This window comes from Ursus arctos, unplaced genomic scaffold (assembly GCF_023065955.2).
Source record: "Ursus arctos isolate Adak ecotype North America unplaced genomic scaffold, UrsArc2.0 scaffold_15, whole genome shotgun sequence".
In the NCBI taxonomy this organism is placed as follows: Eukaryota; Metazoa; Chordata; class Mammalia; order Carnivora; family Ursidae; genus Ursus; species Ursus arctos.
In genome coordinates this window covers 5,980,589-6,001,155 of record NW_026622819.1, presented here as the reverse complement: position 1 = coordinate 6,001,155, position 20,567 = coordinate 5,980,589, and the positions used below count along the sequence as shown (strand labels likewise).

Below are 20,567 nucleotides of genomic sequence, written 5' to 3'. Positions count from 1 at the left end.
CGCGGCTCGGTTCAAGGACGCGCCTCCAACGCCGGCTCCCAGTAGGTGCGCGGTCAGGAACTGCCCCGCGAACAGGTGGTCTGCCCGTGAGCGAACCGACGCGGCGTGGAGAAGGGTCAGCAGGTTGGGAGGTGCTGATCCTGGGGGCATCTCCCACCCGGAACCCCGACGCAGCCGCTTCTGCAGCTGGGGCTCTGAGGACGCATCCCCAAGGAAACACCAGGGAATGCGCCCGAGGTGCCGGTAGGAGGACGGGAGGAGGGCTGCGCGGCGCAGGGGCAGCGGGAAGCGGGAGTGGGTCCACTCCCCGCCCCGCCCCGCCGCGGGGCCCAGGCTGGCGTCGCGCGGCCGCCGTTTCCAGGCGACGCCGAAAGCGGGTGCCGGGTGGCCTGCGGCGGGCAGACTGGGCCCGACCTCGGCGGGCGCGGGGCCGCTGGACCGGGGTGGCATGGAGGACGACGAAGAGGAGGAGATCACCGCCGCCACGCTGCGGGGCAAGCCCCGGCCGCCGCCCCTCTCGGCGCTGTCCGCCTTCAGCTACATCCCGCCGCGGCGCCTGGACCCCAAGGAGCACAGCTACTACTACCGCCAGGGCCGGGTGAGCCGCCCGGGGGAGGGGCTGCGAGGCTGGGCGCGGGGGCGGGAGGGGCAGCCGAGCTGGGCGGGGGCCGGAGGACCGGGGTGGGGGCCGGAGGACCGGGGTGTGGGGGTGTGGGGGGAAATAAGGGCGGGGCGTCACTGCCAGGGAGGGGTGGGGGGAGGTAGAGGGGATGGGGCCGGGGCTTCAGAGCCGGGGAGGGGGCTAGAGGAGAGACAGGATGGGGGCGGGGCTTTGCTGCCGGGGAGGGGCTGGAGGGGAGGGGGGAGGCGGTGGAGCTGCAGAGCCCGGAGGGCACTGGAGGAGAGGCGGGATGGGGGATGAGGCCGTCCTGTGGCTTAGTGGGGCTGGGTGCCTCACTGCCGGGGACCAAGGCTGGGGAGAAGGCCAGGGGAGGGTGGATGGGGCGGGGTTGCAGGCCGGGGCTACATTTTGGGGCAGTCCGAGGGTCTGGGCTGCAGCTCTGGCGTGGGACTCAGGGGGCAGGACTGTAAGGGGGGTGGAGGGTGAAGGGTGGGGGCCGGTGCAGGTCTGCACAGCCTGTGAGGGCGCAGGGGCGGGGCGCGGAGACAGGTTAATCAGGGGGAAGGAAGGTGGGAGAGAGGCCTTCCTCCGGGGGCACCTAGACCCCAAAGAGTACAGCTACCACGACCTCAAGAGTAAGGTGGACCTTCCCCTCACCTAGAGCATGGGCAGGGGCTGAGCCCTGTGTGTTTGTGTGTGTGTGTGTGTGTGTGCGCGCGCGCGCGCGCGTGCGTGTGTTGGGGTGGGGGGTATGCTCAGCTGGAATGAGGCGCTGGGGTTAGGGCATACAGGGTAGGGTGGGGTGGGAGAATGCTCAGCCCTGTGTCCTGAGCTATTTGGGGGGGGGGGGGTTAGGGTCAAGTGTTCTTAAGGGAAGGGCTTGGGAGCCCCTGGGCTTCCAGAACAACTACCAGGAGCAACAAGGTGACCGCTCTGCCCTGGATCTGGAGGAGGGTCTCGGGAGCGCTAAGGCTGCCCAGCAGTTGGAGGCAGGACTCCCTCTGGGGTCCGCCTGACAGCCCTCACTGCAGTGACTGTGCCCAGAAAGTCCCCGGTACAGAAACCCGTGGAGAGCCCTCCTGCAAACCGAAGGTGACCAGGGGGCAGATCTGGACAGCCGCCTGCAGGGAGAGCAGGGCAGGGAGCCCTCATTAGATGCTGGCCTGGCTCCAGCAGGCACACGGGCCTTGTGGGGAAAAGCTGCTGGTCTGTGAAGGCCGTTTTGCGAGAAGCAAAGGAAGAGAAGCAAATTCAGAACTTGTCAGGAGTCCTCTACTCCTTTCATCCAGCCATCTTCCCTAAATGTCTCCAGTGCGTCTCGGGGTTCGGGGTGCAGGGGCATCATTATTCAAAGGATGCTCAGCCTACAGAGACAGTGAGTGGCTCAGGGAGGGTAGAGGTGAGCCTCGTGCGTGGGAGGAAGGAGGTCTTTCCCTCATTGATGTGTGAGGTACTCCCACAGAATGCATCCTTCCTTTCCTTTCCTCCTCCCCACCCACAAGCCCTAGAGCCCAGATGAATCCCCATTCAGATCAGGTCAGCACACATTGGGGGACTTGCCACCCGTGAAATGTAAGAGAACGTCGTGGAGCTTAGCCTTACAAGCAGAAGCAGTGCTTCCTAGTTGAAATGATCGTTACGGGTTGAATTGTATCCCCCTAAAATTCTCATGTTAGGGCCCTCATCCCAAGCACCTCAGAATGTGACTTTATTTGGAGACAGGGTCTTTATGGAGCAAAGCCAACTAAAGTGAGGTCATGGGGGGGGGGCATCCAGTATGACCGGTGTCCTTATGAAAAGGGGAAATTTGGACCCAGAGACAGACACGCATGGACTGAAGAGGGTGAGAACAGACAGGGAAAAGATGGCCTTCTACAAGCCAAGGAGAGAGGCTGGGAACAGCTTCTTCGCTCACGGCCCTCGGGAGGAAAGAACCTGTGGACACCTTGATCTCAGAGTTCCGGCCATCAGAACTGTGAGACAGTACATTTCTCTTGTTTAACCCCCGCCCCCAGTCCGGATGCTTCGTTTCAGCAGCCCGAGCAAGCTAACACATGAACCTCGGCCAGGAGGGTCTCATATCTGTTAGCACCCCTCTGTTTGGCTTTGAGCAATACGGAAGGACAGAAGGAAGAAAGGGGGTGTCCGCAGCACCCGTCTTTGCAGCCCCTGTGGCTCTGCTCCTACGCGTGAAAATCCAGCAGGTGTTAGCACTGGGGAGATTTAGAGCAATGGTGCCCCACCTCGTTGCCACGATGGACCTCATATTTTTTTCCTCCCATGAGCAATATGTTTTGAAAGAGCTTTTATCTGTAAATAATTTCATTTATTAAGTGAATTTTACAATTTAAGCATGCAAAGCCTGTATCCTTGCCAGTTGATGATTCATGCAGAGCATTCCTGCCCAGCACGAGAGAACCAGCCAAAAGGCCGGGAATCTCGATGTTTTAAGTTGGTCTATGCTGTTTTATTGAGAGAACATAAATTTTGTCTGGCTTCCTGACAAAATGAAAAAATTCCCATATACATCATTTTATGTGTACCTTTGAGGAGTCCTGTTAAGTACCACTTTGAGACTATTGAGAAATAAGAGACTAAAACAGATGGGGGTCAAGATACATATTTATCAGAGAGAAAAGCCAGGTTTCAGGTTCCTGCTAAGGGCTCTGGGCTAAAATGGGTTGCGGACACTGAAGCTCTGAATCAGATTTACCCACCCGGCCGCTGTGGCTGTGGGCCCCAGAAAAAGCAGAGCTGACCCCCCACCCCCTGTGGGCCAGGTACTGCCAACAGGAAAAGAGCAGAGGTGGACATGGCAGGTCCAGTTTATTCTTCCCAAATTTACCAATCTGATACATGGCTCTTCCTTTCTGGGGCCAAGACGCAGAGAGATGCCTGAGGTTTGAGGTGCCCACGGCTCTGTACTTGGAAGGAAATCGGGAGTAGGCAAGAAGTATGCCCCTCTAATTCAGAGGTGTGCACACAAAGGCCCTTGAGCCAAATCTGGCCCACTGCTTGTTTTAATAAAGCTTTATTAGAACACGGTCCCATGCTCATTCATTTAGTATTATCTATGGCTACCCCTGGAGTTGAGTAGTTGCGACAGGAAACCATGTGACCTGAAAGCCTAAAACAGTGACTGTCTCTTTACACAAAATGTTTGCTAAGCCCTGCTCTGATATATTACTGTCCCTGGAAGGTAGCAATGGGCCTTAGAAGGAATGAATAAAAAACATTTTATGAAAAAAAATTCGGTACAGTTTTGATAACTGGGCTCACAGGGAAATTCAAATCCTGAAGTCCTTAGTGTCACACAAAAGACAGTGATGTAGCAGAAATATTAACACCTAAATAAAAGAACCTTAAAAGCAGCAAGAAGACAAAAGGCATTTCAAAGCACGTGTGCAGGAGAGCCACCAATGGTAATAACCCCTGGGGATTACATGAACTAGGATCTAATCAGCAGGGGGACTGCAGCAGCTGATTCTCTTCCGTGAGATCATTTGGCCTGAAGAGGATGAACTTGGTATCACAAATTTGCTGGAGGGTTTAGCTGCCCCTCAGTTAACTGTAAATCCAGGCCGTACCCAAAGCTGAGAAGAAACATGGCAGAATTCGCTCTTAAGTCAGTTACCGTGGGACACACTTAGCGATCAGTTAGTAGCACAGGCCAACGAGTCTTGGCCCCACGTTACCAGCTGTGCAGACTGCCCAAGTCACAAACCCTCCATGTCACACTGCCCATCTCTGAAACAGTGCCAGCTTCATGGAGCGATTATGAGAATTACTTTAATTCACGGGTATAAAATGGCACATAGTAAGTCCCATGTAAGTAGGGCTATGATTATTACTATTTGCTTTTGTTAGTGATCATTTGAGTTTCCTTTCACGGAAGGCTAGTTTCCAGCCAGGGTCTTAGATCCCTTGTTTGCTGTCAGAGACGTACAGGCGAGGCAGGGAACCTGCGTGTCATGCTGGTGGCTTCTGATCTAAGGGGTCTCCCGTGGGAGAGCCCAAAGTTAAGGCTCTCAATGCAGCACACTTATTTAAAGCCCCAGTAATGCCTTGGATCCTGAGACAAACTTGTCATCTCAAGCTGCTAGCTAAAATGTGGTCGCGTCCCGTCCTGCCCCCGACGGGGCTCTAGCAGCGTGGGCTTTTCCTATAAAACATTGTGCCAGTGGCCGAAAGGACAGATTCAGTTCAATGATGTTCTTAAATTACTTCTTTCCCCTCTGCCTTGTGCAACATTTCTGCCACTGAAATGGAAAAGCTAAGTCAGAGGACAATGCTCTTTTATGAAGGATTTTATTAAATTTCTCAAAGTCTAAGAGCTACATTAAAAAAAGAATTCTTAGATGGTTTTAGAATATGCTTTCCGTCACAATCCGCCGGATTGTGGATTGCTCTGTCTCGAGTGAAGCTCGGCTCAGAAAGCCTCACCCTAGCTTTAGTGAGAGGAGCCCACTTTCCTTCTCAGTGTGTGGTGGAGGCAGGGCGCCGAGGGGCTGTTTCTTGACCCTCCTGACCAGAGAACTGCCCTTTCCCCAAGGCAGCCAGGCACTTTGTAGATAAAGCAAGGCATGTTGACTGTCCGCAGGTGCACAGGGGAGTCTCCGGCGGGCCTGGGCCTACGTCCAGTGTCCAGGAGGTGTTCAGTACGAGCCCCCTTGCCCAGCCCCCTCCTAGATGGAGCCTCTTCGCCCTCAGGCCCCGAGCAAACCTGCACGCACACACAGCCGCTCCTGGGGGCTCTGGAGGAGAGGTGAGCTCCAGTGCTGGTGTGCCTTGCAGACCCTTGCACCCACATGCCGTGCAGTAAAAATGAGTGTGTCTGCTGAACGAAATTATGAACAGCCTCCACTGACGTTTCTGTCCCCCTCCCTGCCCGTTTTTCCTCCTGGGCACGTTTTAGTACCACCCGACTGAACGTTTTACGTAGTTCTCTTGCTGCTTGTTTCTCCCACTGCAGTCTGAGCTCACGAGGACGGGGTTATTGTCATCACTGCTCCGTCCTGAGCAATCTCAACAGGCCTGTCTCACCGTGGGCGCTTTGTAAGTACCGGCTGCAGTGAATGAAGGAGGCAGCAGGAACGGATGCAAAGTTGATTTAAACGAGGAGAAGTCACTGACCTACCTCTTAGACTAAACAGAGGTTCCGTGTGACGTTCTCTGCTGCCTGGGTTTTCCTTGGCCTTGCTCAGCTCTTCGGGGACCAACATGGGAGTGGACGGTGTTGCTTCTCCTGAAGACGTCTAGCTGCATCTTTCCCATCCAGTGACCTGCCGCGGAAAACTGCAGGACCGTGGGTGGGGGGTGGGGCCGAACGTCTTCCTCCAGAGCAGGTAGGGCTCAGCAAGGGGCAGGTCACCCCAGGGAGGGAGGAAGGGGTGAGGGGAGAGGCCGTGCATCTCCTTCTAGCAGAAGTCTTCCATATGGACCGAAGCAGCTGGAGCGAGCACGCGGCGCGTTGCCCACTGCAGGCATGTGAACGTGGTGGTGTGTGTCTAACGTGCACAAGAACGTGTTTACACGCAGGTCACACAACCATGCATACGTATTTGCAGCCTGCGCTTTTCACGGAACACCATATCTTAGACATTTGTTTCAAAGTCATCCCCTTGTAAGGGGCACAGTGACACAGGAAAAGGAATGGCATTATCCCCAATACATTTGGCTCACCCTTTCTTCTGTGATGTGAATAGCTGGGGGGCGGTGGCCGTGGGGGTGGCTGGTGTCAGTGGAAGCAGGAACAAGGGCTCTGAGTCTCCTCTTGGCGACAAGGTGCGCAGACCCCCGACTCAGAGACACCTCCAGTAGGAAACACCCACGAGATCAAACGCAGGCGTTTGTTCACCTAGACTCAGGGGTAAAGGCGCAGGTTCCAGGGCTCTGGTTTTGGGCAGCACTGCCAGCAACAGATCCGTAGCGAAAGAAACTCCTTAACAAGGCTGCTTATGAGAGATTCTTATTAAACTGATAAAACTTTCAGATTATTGGAAAAGATACAACCATTTCTGAAACTTGTGATCTTAATGCATCAGGAGAGGAGACAGAATCTTTGCCACAGAGGAACCAAAGAGAAGAGCTGAGTATTGTCCTTTTAAGAGCTAACAATATGTCCTTGACCAGCTACAGTCCTTCTGAGAATGGAATTTTGAATGATGTTAGAATTAATGAAAATGTCCTCATTAAGCTTCACATACTGCTGGACCCCCACCCCCCACCCCAGGGAGAAGCACTAGACTTACCAGAAGTAAAAATGAGGCCCCTATGAATCAAAGGCAACCCTTTTGGGTCACCTTGAGACTTTTCACTTTTGAAAGTAGGTCACACACTGGACAGGCAGTGCCTGAAAGCCTCCAGGTGAGAGGTAACGGGACTGTGCCCACGAAGAGATTACCGTTTCGGTCCAGGCGGCTGGGATGTGTCTGGAAACAAACAGACCCTGAACCCTGAGAGTCTTAACCAGTGGTGTGTCAGAGTCTGCTCGTACATTTTAACATGTCGTCTGAACTCTGTGTTCAGTTGGAAGCCTGATAATCAGCCGCCGTGAGAGTATTTCTACTGCGGAAATTAGCAAATGCTACAAATCAGGTCTTTTTTGTCCAGAGAGCAGCCTGTTAACATAATCACACCACTGGCCTTGTGCATACAAACGTAACATGATGGCAGCATGTTTCTTTCTTCATATGTGTTTTTCCTGCCCACCTTTCTTAATACAGTAACTTGGGAAACCAGGCTTCTCCTTTTTAGTCATTCCAGACGTGCTGATCTTTGGGAACTTGCATTCCTCTATTGGGTCCTCTGAACTTGCTGGCCAAAGAGCAAGGGTAGAGAGCATGGAGGTCACATGAGGGCTCTTATGGACCATCACCTAGAAGGTGATGCCCACTGGCTTCTGCCACAGTTCTTTGCCAGAGCCCATCGCCGGCCCCAGCCTAACTGTGAGGACACCTGGCGATTGCAGTCTTCTGTTTATTCCAGAAGAGAATAAACACTGAGCACATAATACTACCCCTGCCCTAGTACCATGGGAAAAATGCATCAATTTCCTTTTTCTTATTACCTGGTTTGAACGGACAGTGGACAGCACATTTGTATTTAAACGATCTGAGAGAGAGGAGAGAAGAAAGGACTGGGGTCTCGATTTGCTGGAGATCTTACCCCTGCTACTGGTGTGAGAGTGCGTGTAACCTCTTTGGGGGGCACTGGGCACAGAAGTGCACGACCCACAGATGCGCCCTTGTAGGCTGGGGGAAGCCAGGCCTTCCTCGGGCACCTGCTTGCTTCACGCATGAGAAACAGGGTCAGGCTGCCATCACCAACAGCCTCCAAAGTCTCAGGGCCCCAAATAAATCTTCTTTCTCATGTTAAATGTCCAACGGGGATCCCAGCGATGGCTCTGCCCAAGCAGTCACTCAGCGACCGCCATTAAAGTTGCTAACACCTCACGGGAAGCTTCAGGGGTCCCCACAGGCTTCTGCCTGGAGTCCCAGGTCACCCCCACTCCTAGCTCAGTGCTGAGAACTGGTCACGTGGCTTCATTCGCCCAAAGGAGCAAAGGAGATTAACCCTCTGTGGAGTCAGGAGTAGAGGCAGATTGAATATTGGTGATGTCGACCAACCCGGTTGTCTGGGTTGAACGGTCTCCTGACTCAGTTTACCTGGAGCGAACTGCTTTAGCTCCATGCTTACTTTCCATTGTTCAAAAGATCACTATTGCTCGCTACCAAGTACAAGTGTGTGCGTTAGACCTGCCGTAACAAAGTACGACAGACCAGGGGCTTAAGCAACAGAAAGTTATTGTCTCCTCAAGGTGTGGACAAGGTTGGTTCCTTTGGAGGCCCTGAGGGAGAGTCTGCTCCAGGCCGCTCCCCTTTGGCTGTAGATGGCCCTCTTCTCTCTGTGTCTCCTCACATCTCTCTCTGTGTGTCTGTGTCGGTTTCTGAACTTTTTAAGGAAGGACACCAGTGCTATGGGATGAGGGGCCCACCCTACCCCGGTATGACCTCACCTTAACCAATTACATCCTCAGCGTCCTTATTTCTAAATCTCCTTCTGAGATCCTGTGGGTTAGGACTTCAACGTATGCATTTTTTGGAGGATGCAAATCCACCGGTAACACCCAGGGAGGGACTTCCCTGGGGCTCTGGCCACAGCGGTGGGGGCAGCCCCTGCCAGGCCGACAGCAGCCGTGCGGACTTCATGCCCAAGCCCAGGCAGATGCCCATTCTTCATCTCTGGTGCCACTGTACACTGGGCATACCTCTGTTAACCCATGGGTATCACCTTGAATTGTTTAATTAATGAGTTTATTTCCGTTCTCAGCATGTGGTCTCCTCTAAGACGGGGACTCCTTATTTCTGTCCCTATTCCAGCCCTAGCTGGGTGCCTTGTCTGATGGTTAGAGCAATGGGCTTTGGTGGTTGAAAAGTGAAGCTCTCCACTCTACTGTCAGCATTGGCCCAGGGCCACCGAGGCATTATTCTCAGTGTTAGGAGTAGAGGTCACCATGCGGGAACTGAAAGCAAGTAATCAGACCCCACGCCCAGAATGAGACCACGCGACATTTTAACAATACTCGAAAAGCAAAGGGACAAAGGGAGATCACAAGAGAGAAAATAAATGGGCTCGTTTTGCTTTGTTTTTTAAAACCAACGATATGTGTGTGAGAGGAAATCTCTTGAGAGATTTTAATAGCAAAATACCAGTAAACCCAGAAGCTCTATTTTATGAAAGCAGCATCTAAATCCAGGTTGGTTTTTATTAGTGCGATTTTGCTTCAAACCAGGAAGGAATGAAAGACAAAAAGAAAGAAGAAAGATTAATAATGAACATTCAGGAAGACAGATTTTCGGTCTGATTAGGTGTTGGAAAGGGACAGTCACCTTGCTAAGAGAGGCGGCCTGCCTGATGAGGGGATCCCCCCTTATTTTTCAGTGATAGAAAAATTTGTTTTTACTCTGGAAAGTGGTAAATATGCAAAGTCCCGGCAAAGCAGGGAGACTCTGTTCTCGCCCTGGTGCAGTGAGATCCCGCATAAAGCCTGCGTTAGCATGTGGCCAGCTAGGTCAGCTCTCCGTAACTGACCCCGCTTCTCATAGCGCTGCTGCTGCTTTTTCAAAGATATTTATTTATTTATTTATTTATTTATTTATTTATTTAGAGTGAGCATGAGTTGGGGGAGGGGCAGAGGGAGAGGGAGAGAAATCTCCCCTGAGCCCGGAGCCCAACTCGGGGCTGGATCCCACGACCCTGAGATCATGACCTGAGCCAAAATCAAGAGTCAGACGCTTGACCGACGGAGCCACTGAGGCGCCCCACAGTGCTGCTTCTAAGGAGTGTTTTAGGAGTGTTTAGGAGACCTAGTGAGAGTGAGGGGAGACGGGCAGTGTTCTGTAAAGCCGCACATCACAGTGGGCTTCTCCCGCGGAGGGAAGAAGTGAAGGAACCTTGCCTCCCTCGTTCAGATCCCAGTGGTGGTTTTCTCATTCTATTCCGGAGTCTGTCTCCAGCACAAGTCCAGGACCCCAGGGGGCTGACTCAGCTCAGGAGGGTCAGGCCGGAGTGGGAACACCTGCACAGGAGGACAGCACAAGCCCAGCAGCTGCCACTGCCGTGGGTGACCCCCCCTCACCCCCGCCCCGGCAGGGCTGTCTCTCAGACCCGGGCGCAGCCAGTCACCCACACGGAGCCCTGCGGGAACTGAGGCTGGCCAAGGGTAGCCTCTTCTGTGGCCCAGCATTCTCAGGGTGCAGCTTCCCCCCAGGTGCTCAGTCCTGGGGGGGCAGGTCTTTCTGTTGCAGACTGTAGCCGTTCTCCCCGAGAAACACACCCACTTCACAGGGTCGGCCAGGCCAGGAGGGATTCTGGTGACAATGGGACATCGAGATTATGACCATGAGGGTCTGGTGTGGGGGCTATGGGGTATTTCGTTGCTGTCTGGGTCGGCCTGCTGGCCTCAGCCGGGCTGGGCCAGTAGCTCTGCTCTGAACCCCAAAAGGAAGCGTTTGTAACTCGGTGCCTCGCTTTGCAGAGGGTGCGTTCCCTCCTTCGGGGCTTTTATGTCCCACCATCTCGGCAGAGTGAGTGGTGAACTTGAGCCTCTCTTGGGTCACTGCAGGGCCCTCTGGCCTGGTGGCTTCCCAAAAAAGGCTTGCTGCAAGGGGTGCTAACCTTTCCAGGCTAGAAGCGAGTACCCAGGCAATGCCCCCAGCTTCTGCGGACATCCTGCCATCCTACACACTGTATGTTCAAGATATTGAGATTTCTCTATCCTTCCTACAGGTTTTAAAAAAAAGTCTTAATTTTATTTGATTATCAAATGTCTGATTTTTATATAACCAAAATGATTGATATTTGTGACATTTTCCCCAATGCTTTTATGTGTAGGAGGTCCCTTATGGATTTTTTCACTTGTTTTTCTAATCCATCCAGAATTGACTTTTGATGCTAATGTGCCGTGAAGACCCAAGTTTATTGTTTTTCGCAAATCGCTAGCCGATTTTTATGGTACCCAAAGTGGGATAAGGTATCACCACCCGACTGGTTTGGGCTTTTTGTTTTTTAACCCTGGGTGTGTGAGCTATACTATAGGAGGCCTTCAGGACATGTTAAGCCCAGGGCCAGCCAACCCAGCACCTGAACAGAACCAGGAACCCAGTAGGTGACAGAGGACAGTGCCAACAAAAAGCTCTTGCAAGGTGATCACATTAAATGGCCATCGGGGTACAGACTCCAAAGCCACGGCTCCTGCCTAAGTCACCGGGAGTGACTCTGAACTTAGGCAAAGCAGGTGAGTAAGTGCCGCAGGCGTGTTGCCCTTGGGATTCTTAAGAACCTCAAACAACCCTAAAAGCTAGCCTTGTTTTCCTTACTAGATGGTTAACTCAACCAGGACGGTGGCCGTGTGTCTGAGCTATCTTCACGACTTCCCCAGCAGGAGTGGCATGTCTGGCACAGGACAGATGACCTGGGAGGGATTATCAAGGTGGGGTTGAAGCCACGTCACCCTCTGGCATTTCCACTGCTCAGCCGCGCTGAGCCCCGCAGTCGGCGAGAATGGGCGGTCCACGTTCTCCAGCAGGCTAAGCCCGGGTCCACGTTCTCCAGCAGGCTAAGCCCGGGTCCACGTTCTCCAGCAGGCTAAGCCCGGGTCCACGTTCTCCAGCAGGCTAAGCCCGGGTCACGTTCTCCAGCAGGCTAAGCCCGGGCCACGTTCTCCAGCAGGCTAAGCCCGGGTCCACGTTCTCCAGCAGGCTAAGCCCGGGTCACGTTCTCCAGCAGGCTAAGCCCGGGCCACGTTCTCCAGCAGGCTAAGCCCGGGTCCACGTTCTCCAGCAGGCTAAGCCCGGGTCCACGTTCTCCAGCAGGCTAAGCCCGGGTCCACGTTCTCCAGCAGGCTAAGCTACCAGGCCACGCATCCTGTTCACTGTTCACCTCCTACCTCCACGGACTGCAGTTGGAGGAAATGTTCTAGCATTACTAGCGGAGAAGACAAGCAGGCGAGCAGGCACAGGCTAGATACCCTGTGCCCCCAAATGCCAGCGAGACGGCGTGTCTCGGTTTGCTGCTGGAGGATTCAGGGCGGCTGGCCCTTGGCTGGAGGAACACAAAGGCCTGGCTTACACATGAAGTTTGAAGATGAGCTAACACATGGGTTTCTTTTCCTTTTATTAGGTACCGGATAAGGCAGATTAATTTTTGTATCAAGAGAATTTGGAATGAAAAATATGGAGATATTTCAGATGAAAGCTGTTAATGGGATAATTTTCTAATACATCAAAGCTTTTTTATATCTGTCTGATGTTTGTGTGTGTGTTATAAATGTATATATATATATTTTATAGCAAATATATTTATCCATTCATCATGAATTACATTCGTGAGAGCTATCACGTCTGATTAAAGAAAATATTTCCGTCTCCGCAGAGAGGGATTTGCACTAGGTGCCCACCTGCTGGCTAGCAACTTACAGATAATTCTGTTTGGTTATATTGTCCCAGTGTTCAGTTATGGTTAAAGAGCTGATTGCAGAAAATTCAAGAAATATGAGAAAGGTGGAAATGAAGGAGAAAAACACATATTAAGTGGATGATTGTTATTTTAAGGTACACACTAGTGGTGGAGTCGTAGAAGCGGGAGGGTCAAGTGCCTTGGTCAAGGAGGGATCTGTAGGAGGTGAAGAAAAAGAGCCATGGAGATGTTCCCGCCTCGCTGGGGCTCTCGGGGACCTGCTCTGGTCATCGAGGGTCTGCTCTGGGGTGATGTTCCCAAGCGCATACTTAGTGCAGACAGCAAACTGCACATCTCCACTGTCCATCAGGGAGAAGCCTGGCTTCCAAGGTCCACGAGGATTTCCGTAGTTCGGCCGTCTGGTGAACCCATGCCTGTCTTTCTCTTTTTATTCCCAGACAGGAATCATTTCCCTGTACGACTGTGTTTTTCACAAGAGCCCAGGCTACAATCAGAAATTGCACCGAGATGACAGAGAACATGCAAAAAGCCTGGGACTTCACGTGAACGAGGAGGTAATGTGAAGACAGGCTGTTGACAAAGTGCGAACACATGAACTGTGTGCGCGGCTCCGACTCCCGCGGGCGGCCCTCCTCTCCCGCGCCGCCCCCAGGGCTGAGACTCAGCTGCTACCAGCTCCCTCTCCCCTGTCCTGCTCTGTGGATTTGTTTGTATGACTCTGTTGGCTAGTTTAGTTAACAACTTAATGAAGGCAAAACTAAGAAGTTCTTTTCAACAGATAAGGGTTTTTGCTTAGCTTCGGAGTCCTGGCTGTCATGGTTCTCCCACGGACCCCGGCGGCAGCGGTAGGACCACATCTGCAAGAATAACCTCTCTAGCTTAGGTCCCAGCCTCAAACCTGCACGTACAGGGCAGCTCGTCCCCTAGGTCTGCACGACTTTCCCGAAGGGAGAGCTCTGCCTGAGGTTGGCCGCACAGCGGTGTGAGCAGCAGGAGCGCAGCTCCCAGTCCCCAGGGAGAGGAGGTCGGCGTCCCAGCAGGTGTCACGTGCGAGAAGGCTGTGTGTCTCCTTAGCAGGGAGACCCTCCTGGTGCCTTTCCATGCTCGGGGCACTGCACGGAATCCGGTCTGAGGACAGTATGTTTGTTAAGAGGCAGGTGCTGAGTAAATATCATCTTTTCTACAATGCACAGGGGTCGGAATGTAAGAGCTTCTGCTGGGATTTCTTTCTCGGTCAGCGGATTTGTCCCCCGTGGCTGCTATTGTTAAGAATGCCGCCATGTCACTTCCAGGGAAACTTTATTTCGATGGGACATTAAGTGGTGAACTATGAGGTATTACTACTTAAGTCACAGACATTAGGTGTTCTCCTATTGTTTGTTTATGTGAATTCATTCCAAGTTGGCAGTGACTTGGCTAGTGCTATCCTGTCATAAGAACACGCCTGCACACCTGTATCCAGCCCCAGATTCTGAGTGCCTCCCATGTGCACTGAGCAGAGAAGGGGTGAGAAAGAAGTCCCTGTCTATTAGAGCCGACATTCCTACAAGGAACTAGAAAACTAAACGTCCTAGATATAGGGAGCTGAATTCCAGGTAGTGGTAAGTGGTACACAGAGAAATAAGGCTTTTTAAGAGGACGGGGAAACTGAAAGGAGATTGGGGAGCTGGGGAAGGAAGGGGATTGGGGAGATGAGGGGGGCTGAGAAGGTGGGGGTCTGGGGAGATGAGCGGGGCATCCAGACGAGGGGGTCTGGGGAGATGGTGCCAGGCAAATAGGGGGTTAGGGAGATGACAAGGTGGGGGGTGGAAAGATGTGTTTTTGGGAAAGCAAGAAGGTGGGAGGGGAGAGAGGCAGGCAGGAGGAGGACAGGGGGAGGGAAGGGAGGGAGAAAGAACACAACCTGCAGCGAGAGGGCGCCTGGCGCCCGGTGCAGTCTTTGCCTTTCCTCTGAATGATGTGAAGGACTTGGGGACAATGAGGGGCTCTGAGCCTAAGGGACAGGTCTGACATAGTTTAGGAGGCCCCCCCGGCACTAAGAAGCCCGAGGGAGCAAGTTGCAGGTGCGCAAGTCTGCGGGTGAGCCAGGCAGAAACAGCTTCCAGAACACAAGGTAGGTCTTGTGACCACGGAGGTGTGAGCTGACCATGTGTTCTGGTGACCCCGGACAGGAGCGCCAGCGGCCCGTGGGGGTGCTGATGTCCTCGGTCTATGGGAGGCGCATACACCAGCCCGTGGAGCCCCTGAACCGGGACCACGGCCGTGCCAACCACGTGAAGGCTGACTTCTACAGGAAGAACGACATCCCCAGCATCAAGACGCCTGGCTTTGGGCACATTTCTCCAGCCTGAGGGCGCTGCTGTGGCCTGGACCGCGAGGTGGCACAGACAGGCAGTGCCGGGCCTTACGTGCCCCTCCCCCACCCTTCACTGGGTCAGGGAGCCGGCCTGAAGCCGCTTTCGCCCGGATGGTGGGGGGACGGGCCTCGAAGCCCATTTCCCTCATGTGGCCGTGGTGAAGACCCTGGCCAAAGGCCTTTAATGTGACGAACGTCTCGCGGGACCGCGTCAGCTGAAATGATGCCAGAGACTGATCCACTGTGAGCACTTGAATAAAAGGAAAGTGTTCCCACTTGACAGCAGTCCGGTGACTCTGTTCACTGTTTCTCTGGTTCGCCAGACCCCAGGGGACACTCCCGGGAGGGGCATGCACACCGTTTCTCACCAGCTGTGGAAAGCACCGCTGACTGAGTTTCCCTTCCTCCAGGAGGAGATATAATGAGATCTCCTTTTGGAATAATTGGGCTCTAGACCCTGCAACGCTCCCCCCGCCCCAGAACACTGAGCTGTAAGTATCAGAAGTTTGCACAGTTGAGGACAAAACCCTAGTAGGGATGGGCGCCCTCTGTGGCCAGCAATGCCGCCGTCCCTCCTCGCACACGTCATGGGAAGAGATTGGGCTTTGGTGTTCAACGGACTTGGGTTAAATTCTGACTCCTGGCTTTCCCAGCCGCATGGGTACAGAGCCCACCATTTCACGGATTGGAGCCCACCTTTCCTTCTCTTCAAAGTGGGAGTTCCAAACCGTGAGGAGTGTGTGTGGGAATCAGTGGTCTGAACGCAGGCACACGAGGGGCTTAGGACTGTTCGTGTGCGTAGTTTTCACTTCGGAAACACCTGCTTCTAACCCAAGTTGGAAATGTTTATTTTGGAGAGAATTTGAAACTTATTCTAGTATTAAGATATTGGCGGTGATTTAATGAATGGGTGGGTCTCTTGAAAGAAATCATCCCTCACCTATTGCAATTAAATTTCCCACAGCTTAGTGGTTAATGGGCGGGTGATCTAATTAGTTTTATTCCTGATTCCCCCATGGCTGGTTTTATTGTTTTGAATCTCTAAGGACATATGACACTGAATTGTTGACAATTTCCAGGCCTAGGGACCCCTATGTATTTCTTTATTCTTTTGAAATTTTTTTAAATTTTCACTTGTGGTGCCTTTTATTATTTTTCCTCCCAAACACATAGCAGTAGTTTGTTTGGGATGCCTTTGGGTACCTTAAGCTATATTATAATAATATAATAAAAAATATATCAAGTTTGGAAATAAGGAAATTTTTATAAATTACGTTTTCTTCAGTTTTGACTACCAAGCAAGACAAGGCATCTCTAAGAAATGCCTTCATCTGACAGTGACTACAGTAAATCTATGTCAAACTAAATTATTTTCAGTTACTTTAAGTCAGATCCTACTCCCCTAACCTTCTACTTTCAAAGAGCAGGCCGTGAATTGGACAAGGTTTTGAAAGGCATCAGGGGGAAATTAAACGTATTTCCGTTGGCATCACCACTTCTACAACTGAAAGCCAGTGAATGCCCAGTCACCCTATAAAAGAGAAACGTATTAAAAGAATGTTTCAATGTATCCAATCTCCAGGGTTAGTCAATCCTTCTTGGAGGCGGAGTGGTTGCCGTCCTCAGGAAAGCATAATGAACTGGGGAAAAGGAGGAGGGTGGATGATTCGAGACAATGCAGACTTTTCTTAACAAAGGTAGGAAATACTGCAGGTTTAATGGGACCACACTCAAGGCATTTTCCTGAGAGAGGGCTTTCTGCAAAACTTGAAGGTTAAGGAGAGCGTTGAGGAGCTGGCTACCAAGGTCGCTAGGCTGCCGGCCGGTGAGGTGAACTGCCAGCCCTTGCCTCTGCCTGGTTTGCTGCCCCGAATGTCTGTAGCTCCAGAGCTATGAAGCCTTGACCGGGAGGCACACTTTCAGATTTAGGGAGCAGGCTGCTTTGTATTCTAGGCTCGTCTTAGTCACTGATCACTGGGAAGCTCTGAACAAGCCCGTGGACCTCTCTGCACCCGTTTCCTCATTTGGAAAGCACAGGGGGTGCTCAGACTGGGGACTGGAGTCACCCAAAGAAAGTGTTACCTAAACACAGAGAAGGTGCTGGGCCCCACCGCCAGGACTTCTGACTTGGCGGGTGTGGGTTGGGGCCCGGAAATGTGCAGGTCCCCAGGGGGCACCACCGCCGCTGGGTGGGGACCATATTTTGAACGGTCCGTGTGTGCGCAGACCTTTGCAAGGTGTACCCTGATAACGACTTTGATCGCTTTAAAAAGTCCCTTGTTTGGTAAGCCCGGCAATACAGTTCTGGGAAAAAACAAGTCTCCTTTTGAGTTCTTTTCACCGAATTCAGCACATCCTCAGTGCAGGCTGAGAGCCATGGTTCAGTGTGCCTGGTGAATCACTCAACCGTGGGTGTCCGCTAAAGGGAAGTGACGTAAAGCGGATGGGTCCTGCAGACTCTAAGGGAGGAAGCACCCATGGGGTACAGCTGCCGGCCGTGGTTACAAACGATACAGAGGGCCAGTCTGAAGTCACTGAAACTCTGGATCTCTGGTAGAGCGAAGACAGAGGCCCTTACGCTCCCTCTCCTCCTTCCATCACCTTTATGAGAATTAGGTGAATCAAGGCCAATGCTGAGATGTGATTATAGGATCAAAAAATTCCTGACTGAGGCAGACAATGGACCAAGTCATGCTGTAGTCCCACTTGGGTGATGGAGGCCAGTTACTAGTTTCGAGAAGTGCTATTACCTGAGTCTGAGTCAAAATCCTGGCACAGAGGCTCTGGCAAGAGAAAGCCTGGGTAGCTGCCAGGTTCTCTCACAGTCATTAGCTCTTTCAGACCTGATCCCATAAGCTATCAATGAGGAAATACTCCTAAGAGAAATTAAGAGATTCGTTCAAAGTCACACAGCCCATAAACGATCAGTCAGGAATCAAACGAGGGCTTGTGCCCCGGGTCTGAGTTCCCAGGAACAAGGTGTTCCTGACAGATCGGGGTCCTCTGTGTCTCACAGACGCCTGCCCTGAACCGGGAAGAGAAGCCGGGCGTGCCCAACGGGGTTGGCATCTAAAGCTTTGCTTCTAAACATCAGATTACGCATGATTGCTCTATTTTCCACCCTTTGGCAAAGTACGATTTCTTTATGCAAAGGAAAAGCCCCAAAACTCTAGAGCTGGATTTACATGAACAAAATTCCCCAAGTCTTCTCTCTTCAAGAACGCGTAACATTGGCTCTGTGCCCCCTTAAGTCTCCTCAGACAGAACAGGCATCTTACGGGGCCTGGCAGCTTCTCCCGGTGGGTTCCAACTATTGTGGCGGCTGCTGACATACACAGTCAGTGCCAAATTGTTCTCCTGCAGCCTGCGGCCGATGGCTCTACCAAAGCATGACGGCGGACCAGAGAACGCGGGCAGAGAGGGTGCTGCTGCTGCTGGTGGAGGGTCCTCTCGTTATTAAAACATTTTTTCCTGGAAAATGTTCTCTCAAGATGCCAAAGTGAAAACCAGGCCACGTACACATGGCGCATTCCCGGGGGTGGCAACACCGAGTATGCGCATCACAGACTCCGTCCTGATCGGAATTACTCAAGGATACGTCAACCTTGGCTTCCGGGGAGCTCTTTCTGCAACAACCGTCAAACAGCAGAAGGGAAAACAAATCCCAGTTCTGGAGCGGAGCCCGCAGGAGAGGGAAGAACGGGGGGTGGGGGAGGGTAAAGATACAGACTCTAAACCAAAGTACATAAAACTTTTAATGAATCAACCTTACAAAAGACAATGGCATCAAAACATCAGACGCGTTTGGTACAAAACTGGTTCTAGGTTGTGAGAACTAATCCTGGTGATGGATGGCACGAGACACGACACAGCAAGGCGACAGGACCACGGATCCCGCTGGGGCCCGTGGACAGCCACTGGCGATGAGACACGTGGGTGAACACAGTCAAATCCCATGTGGGGTGACAGAAATCAACTTATTCACAAATACTGTGTGTTTTAATATCAGACTAGCGGATGCGGTTGGCGAGCTACCATATTTTCCAGAAAAGAACATGCACCGGAAGATAATATACACCCCCTAGTTTTATTGCCTTAAGAATTTTTGTTTATTTCACGTCTGTCGTCTTTGTGAGTTCGTTGAACGCGTCTCTCCTATAACACACACTCCTTTTCCTTCTGCTTCGGAGTAAGCACAGTGCAAGTGGCAGAGCGATCTTGGCACACATCAGACACCAAACGATATGCCACCAGGGTCATAGGAACGAGTCTGAAAGGCTCCATAGGACAGAACAGAGCACGCACATCAAAAATGAGGGACAAAGGTTGCAGTCAGAAAGTGCGTTGTACCTTCCTGAAAATACAGTCTTCTTGCCAAAGTGAAGGCAACTCTTCAGGATGCCAAGTTGCCCTGGGAAAGGGACCTTGACATTTCTGTGTTTACAAAGTACGTCTTCAGCTCCCCCTTGCCTTTCACGTTAATTATTCCTCGACACGTGCACGTGTACCCCAGCGTCTGGAGGATGAGGCTTGTCTCCTCGGTGACCTAGAAACACACGACAGACGAAGACGCGGTCAGTGTCTAGGCCACACGGCCTCTGGGGGTCACCTGACCACAAAGATCAAGAGCCAAAAGACACTCGTGTTCTTTGACCCATTCATTCTACCCCTGAGAAATTGGAAGGAGAAAGAATAGCGCAGAAGAGCTTTTTAAGGACAATGTGTAGTTTCACGCTGTGATAGTGACAGACCATAAACCACCTAAAAGTCAAGTGATCTCCAGGGAGAAGTGAACCATGATGCTGTCCTGACCATACTGAGGATGAGACTGTGAAATAAGGAGATTTGTTTCACCCCAAAGGAAGCATGAAGCCTGGACTCATGCTATGATTTCAACTATATGAAGACCACGTATTCACATATAAGAGACCTGGGAAAAGAAAGTAAAACAGAATATGTTGGAGTGGTGGGATTCCGGATAATCTTTACAAATTGTCACCGATGTCCTTTCATGAAATCATAAATGTGAATAATAGATTTTAATACGGGTGGGAGAAGACATCCTGAGAAGACCGAGGGTTCCTGCAAATGGCCACGCACTTCAGGTTGAATGCTTGAGAATACAACTAAAAGGACACTAGGGGTCCGCACTAGCCTTAACCTGGACAAGACGCACCGGGTCAGGTCTTGGAAGTTTCCTCCCTTTACTGAATTGACACGAGATGCTAAAAGGGCTGGGCCCCTCCTTTGCAGCCTGTCGATGGGATGGGACAGGTGGTTCCTGCCACTGCCCCGTGGGGCAAGGACCCTTAGTGCAGAACAGCATTGGAATTCCTTCCACTTCATCCGAGGAAATGGACATGGAATGGGGGGGGGAGTCCCCGGCCACCTCAGGCATGCAGGTGACACATGCGTGCTGGACAGGCTGTTGGAACAAGCTAGAAAAATCACTCCATCTTCCTGTAATATGACCCAATGGCCAGCCCCTAGCACACGGGAAAATGCATGGATCCTTGGGACCCTTATGACCAGAGCTAGGAAAGGGGGACACAAGTGCCAGATATTCACATCCTCCCCTCCCCTAGGGTTGTGTCCAAGTCCTGGGGGAGG

General features: G+C 52.1%; 2 protein-coding genes across 2 annotated transcripts in view; one reads left to right on the top strand and one right to left on the bottom strand.

Moving 5' to 3' along the window:
• The first annotated feature begins 448 nt into the window (after window positions 1–448).
• CFAP90 (cilia and flagella associated protein 90) lies at window positions 449–15,227 on the top strand. The gene is made up of 3 exons (XM_026506602.3): window positions 449–598; window positions 13,039–13,155; window positions 14,773–15,227. The coding sequence occupies exons 1-3, from the start codon at window positions 449–451 to the stop codon at window positions 14,950–14,952; spliced, it is 447 nt and encodes a 148-aa protein (XP_026362387.1). The 3' UTR covers window positions 14,953–15,227.
• Window positions 15,228–18,694: 3,467 nt separating this feature from the next.
• Window positions 18,695–20,567, bottom strand: part of ADCY2 (adenylate cyclase 2) — a 388,284-nt gene continuing 386,411 nt past the window's right edge. Inside the window, exon 25 of the mRNA XM_026506673.3 lies at window positions 18,695–19,503. Within this exon, the coding sequence (XP_026362458.2) occupies window positions 19,351–19,503 (153 nt within the window). The 3' untranslated portion in view covers window positions 18,695–19,350. The remainder of the gene's footprint in view (window positions 19,504–20,567) is intronic.

What these genes read in the sequence shown, in the direction of transcription:
- CFAP90 (XM_026506602.3), top strand. Translation starts at nt 449, where the DNA reads ATGGAGGACGACGAAGAGGAGGAGATCACCGCCGCCACGCTGCGGGGC. An exon ending in ACTACTACCGCCAGGGCCGG is followed by an intron (nt 599 to 13,038) that starts GTGAGCCGCCCG and finishes TTTTATTCCCAG; the next exon opens with ACAGGAATCATTTCCCTGTA. An exon ending in GACTTCACGTGAACGAGGAG is followed by an intron (nt 13,156 to 14,772) that starts GTAATGTGAAGA and finishes GACCCCGGACAG; the next exon opens with GAGCGCCAGCGGCCCGTGGG.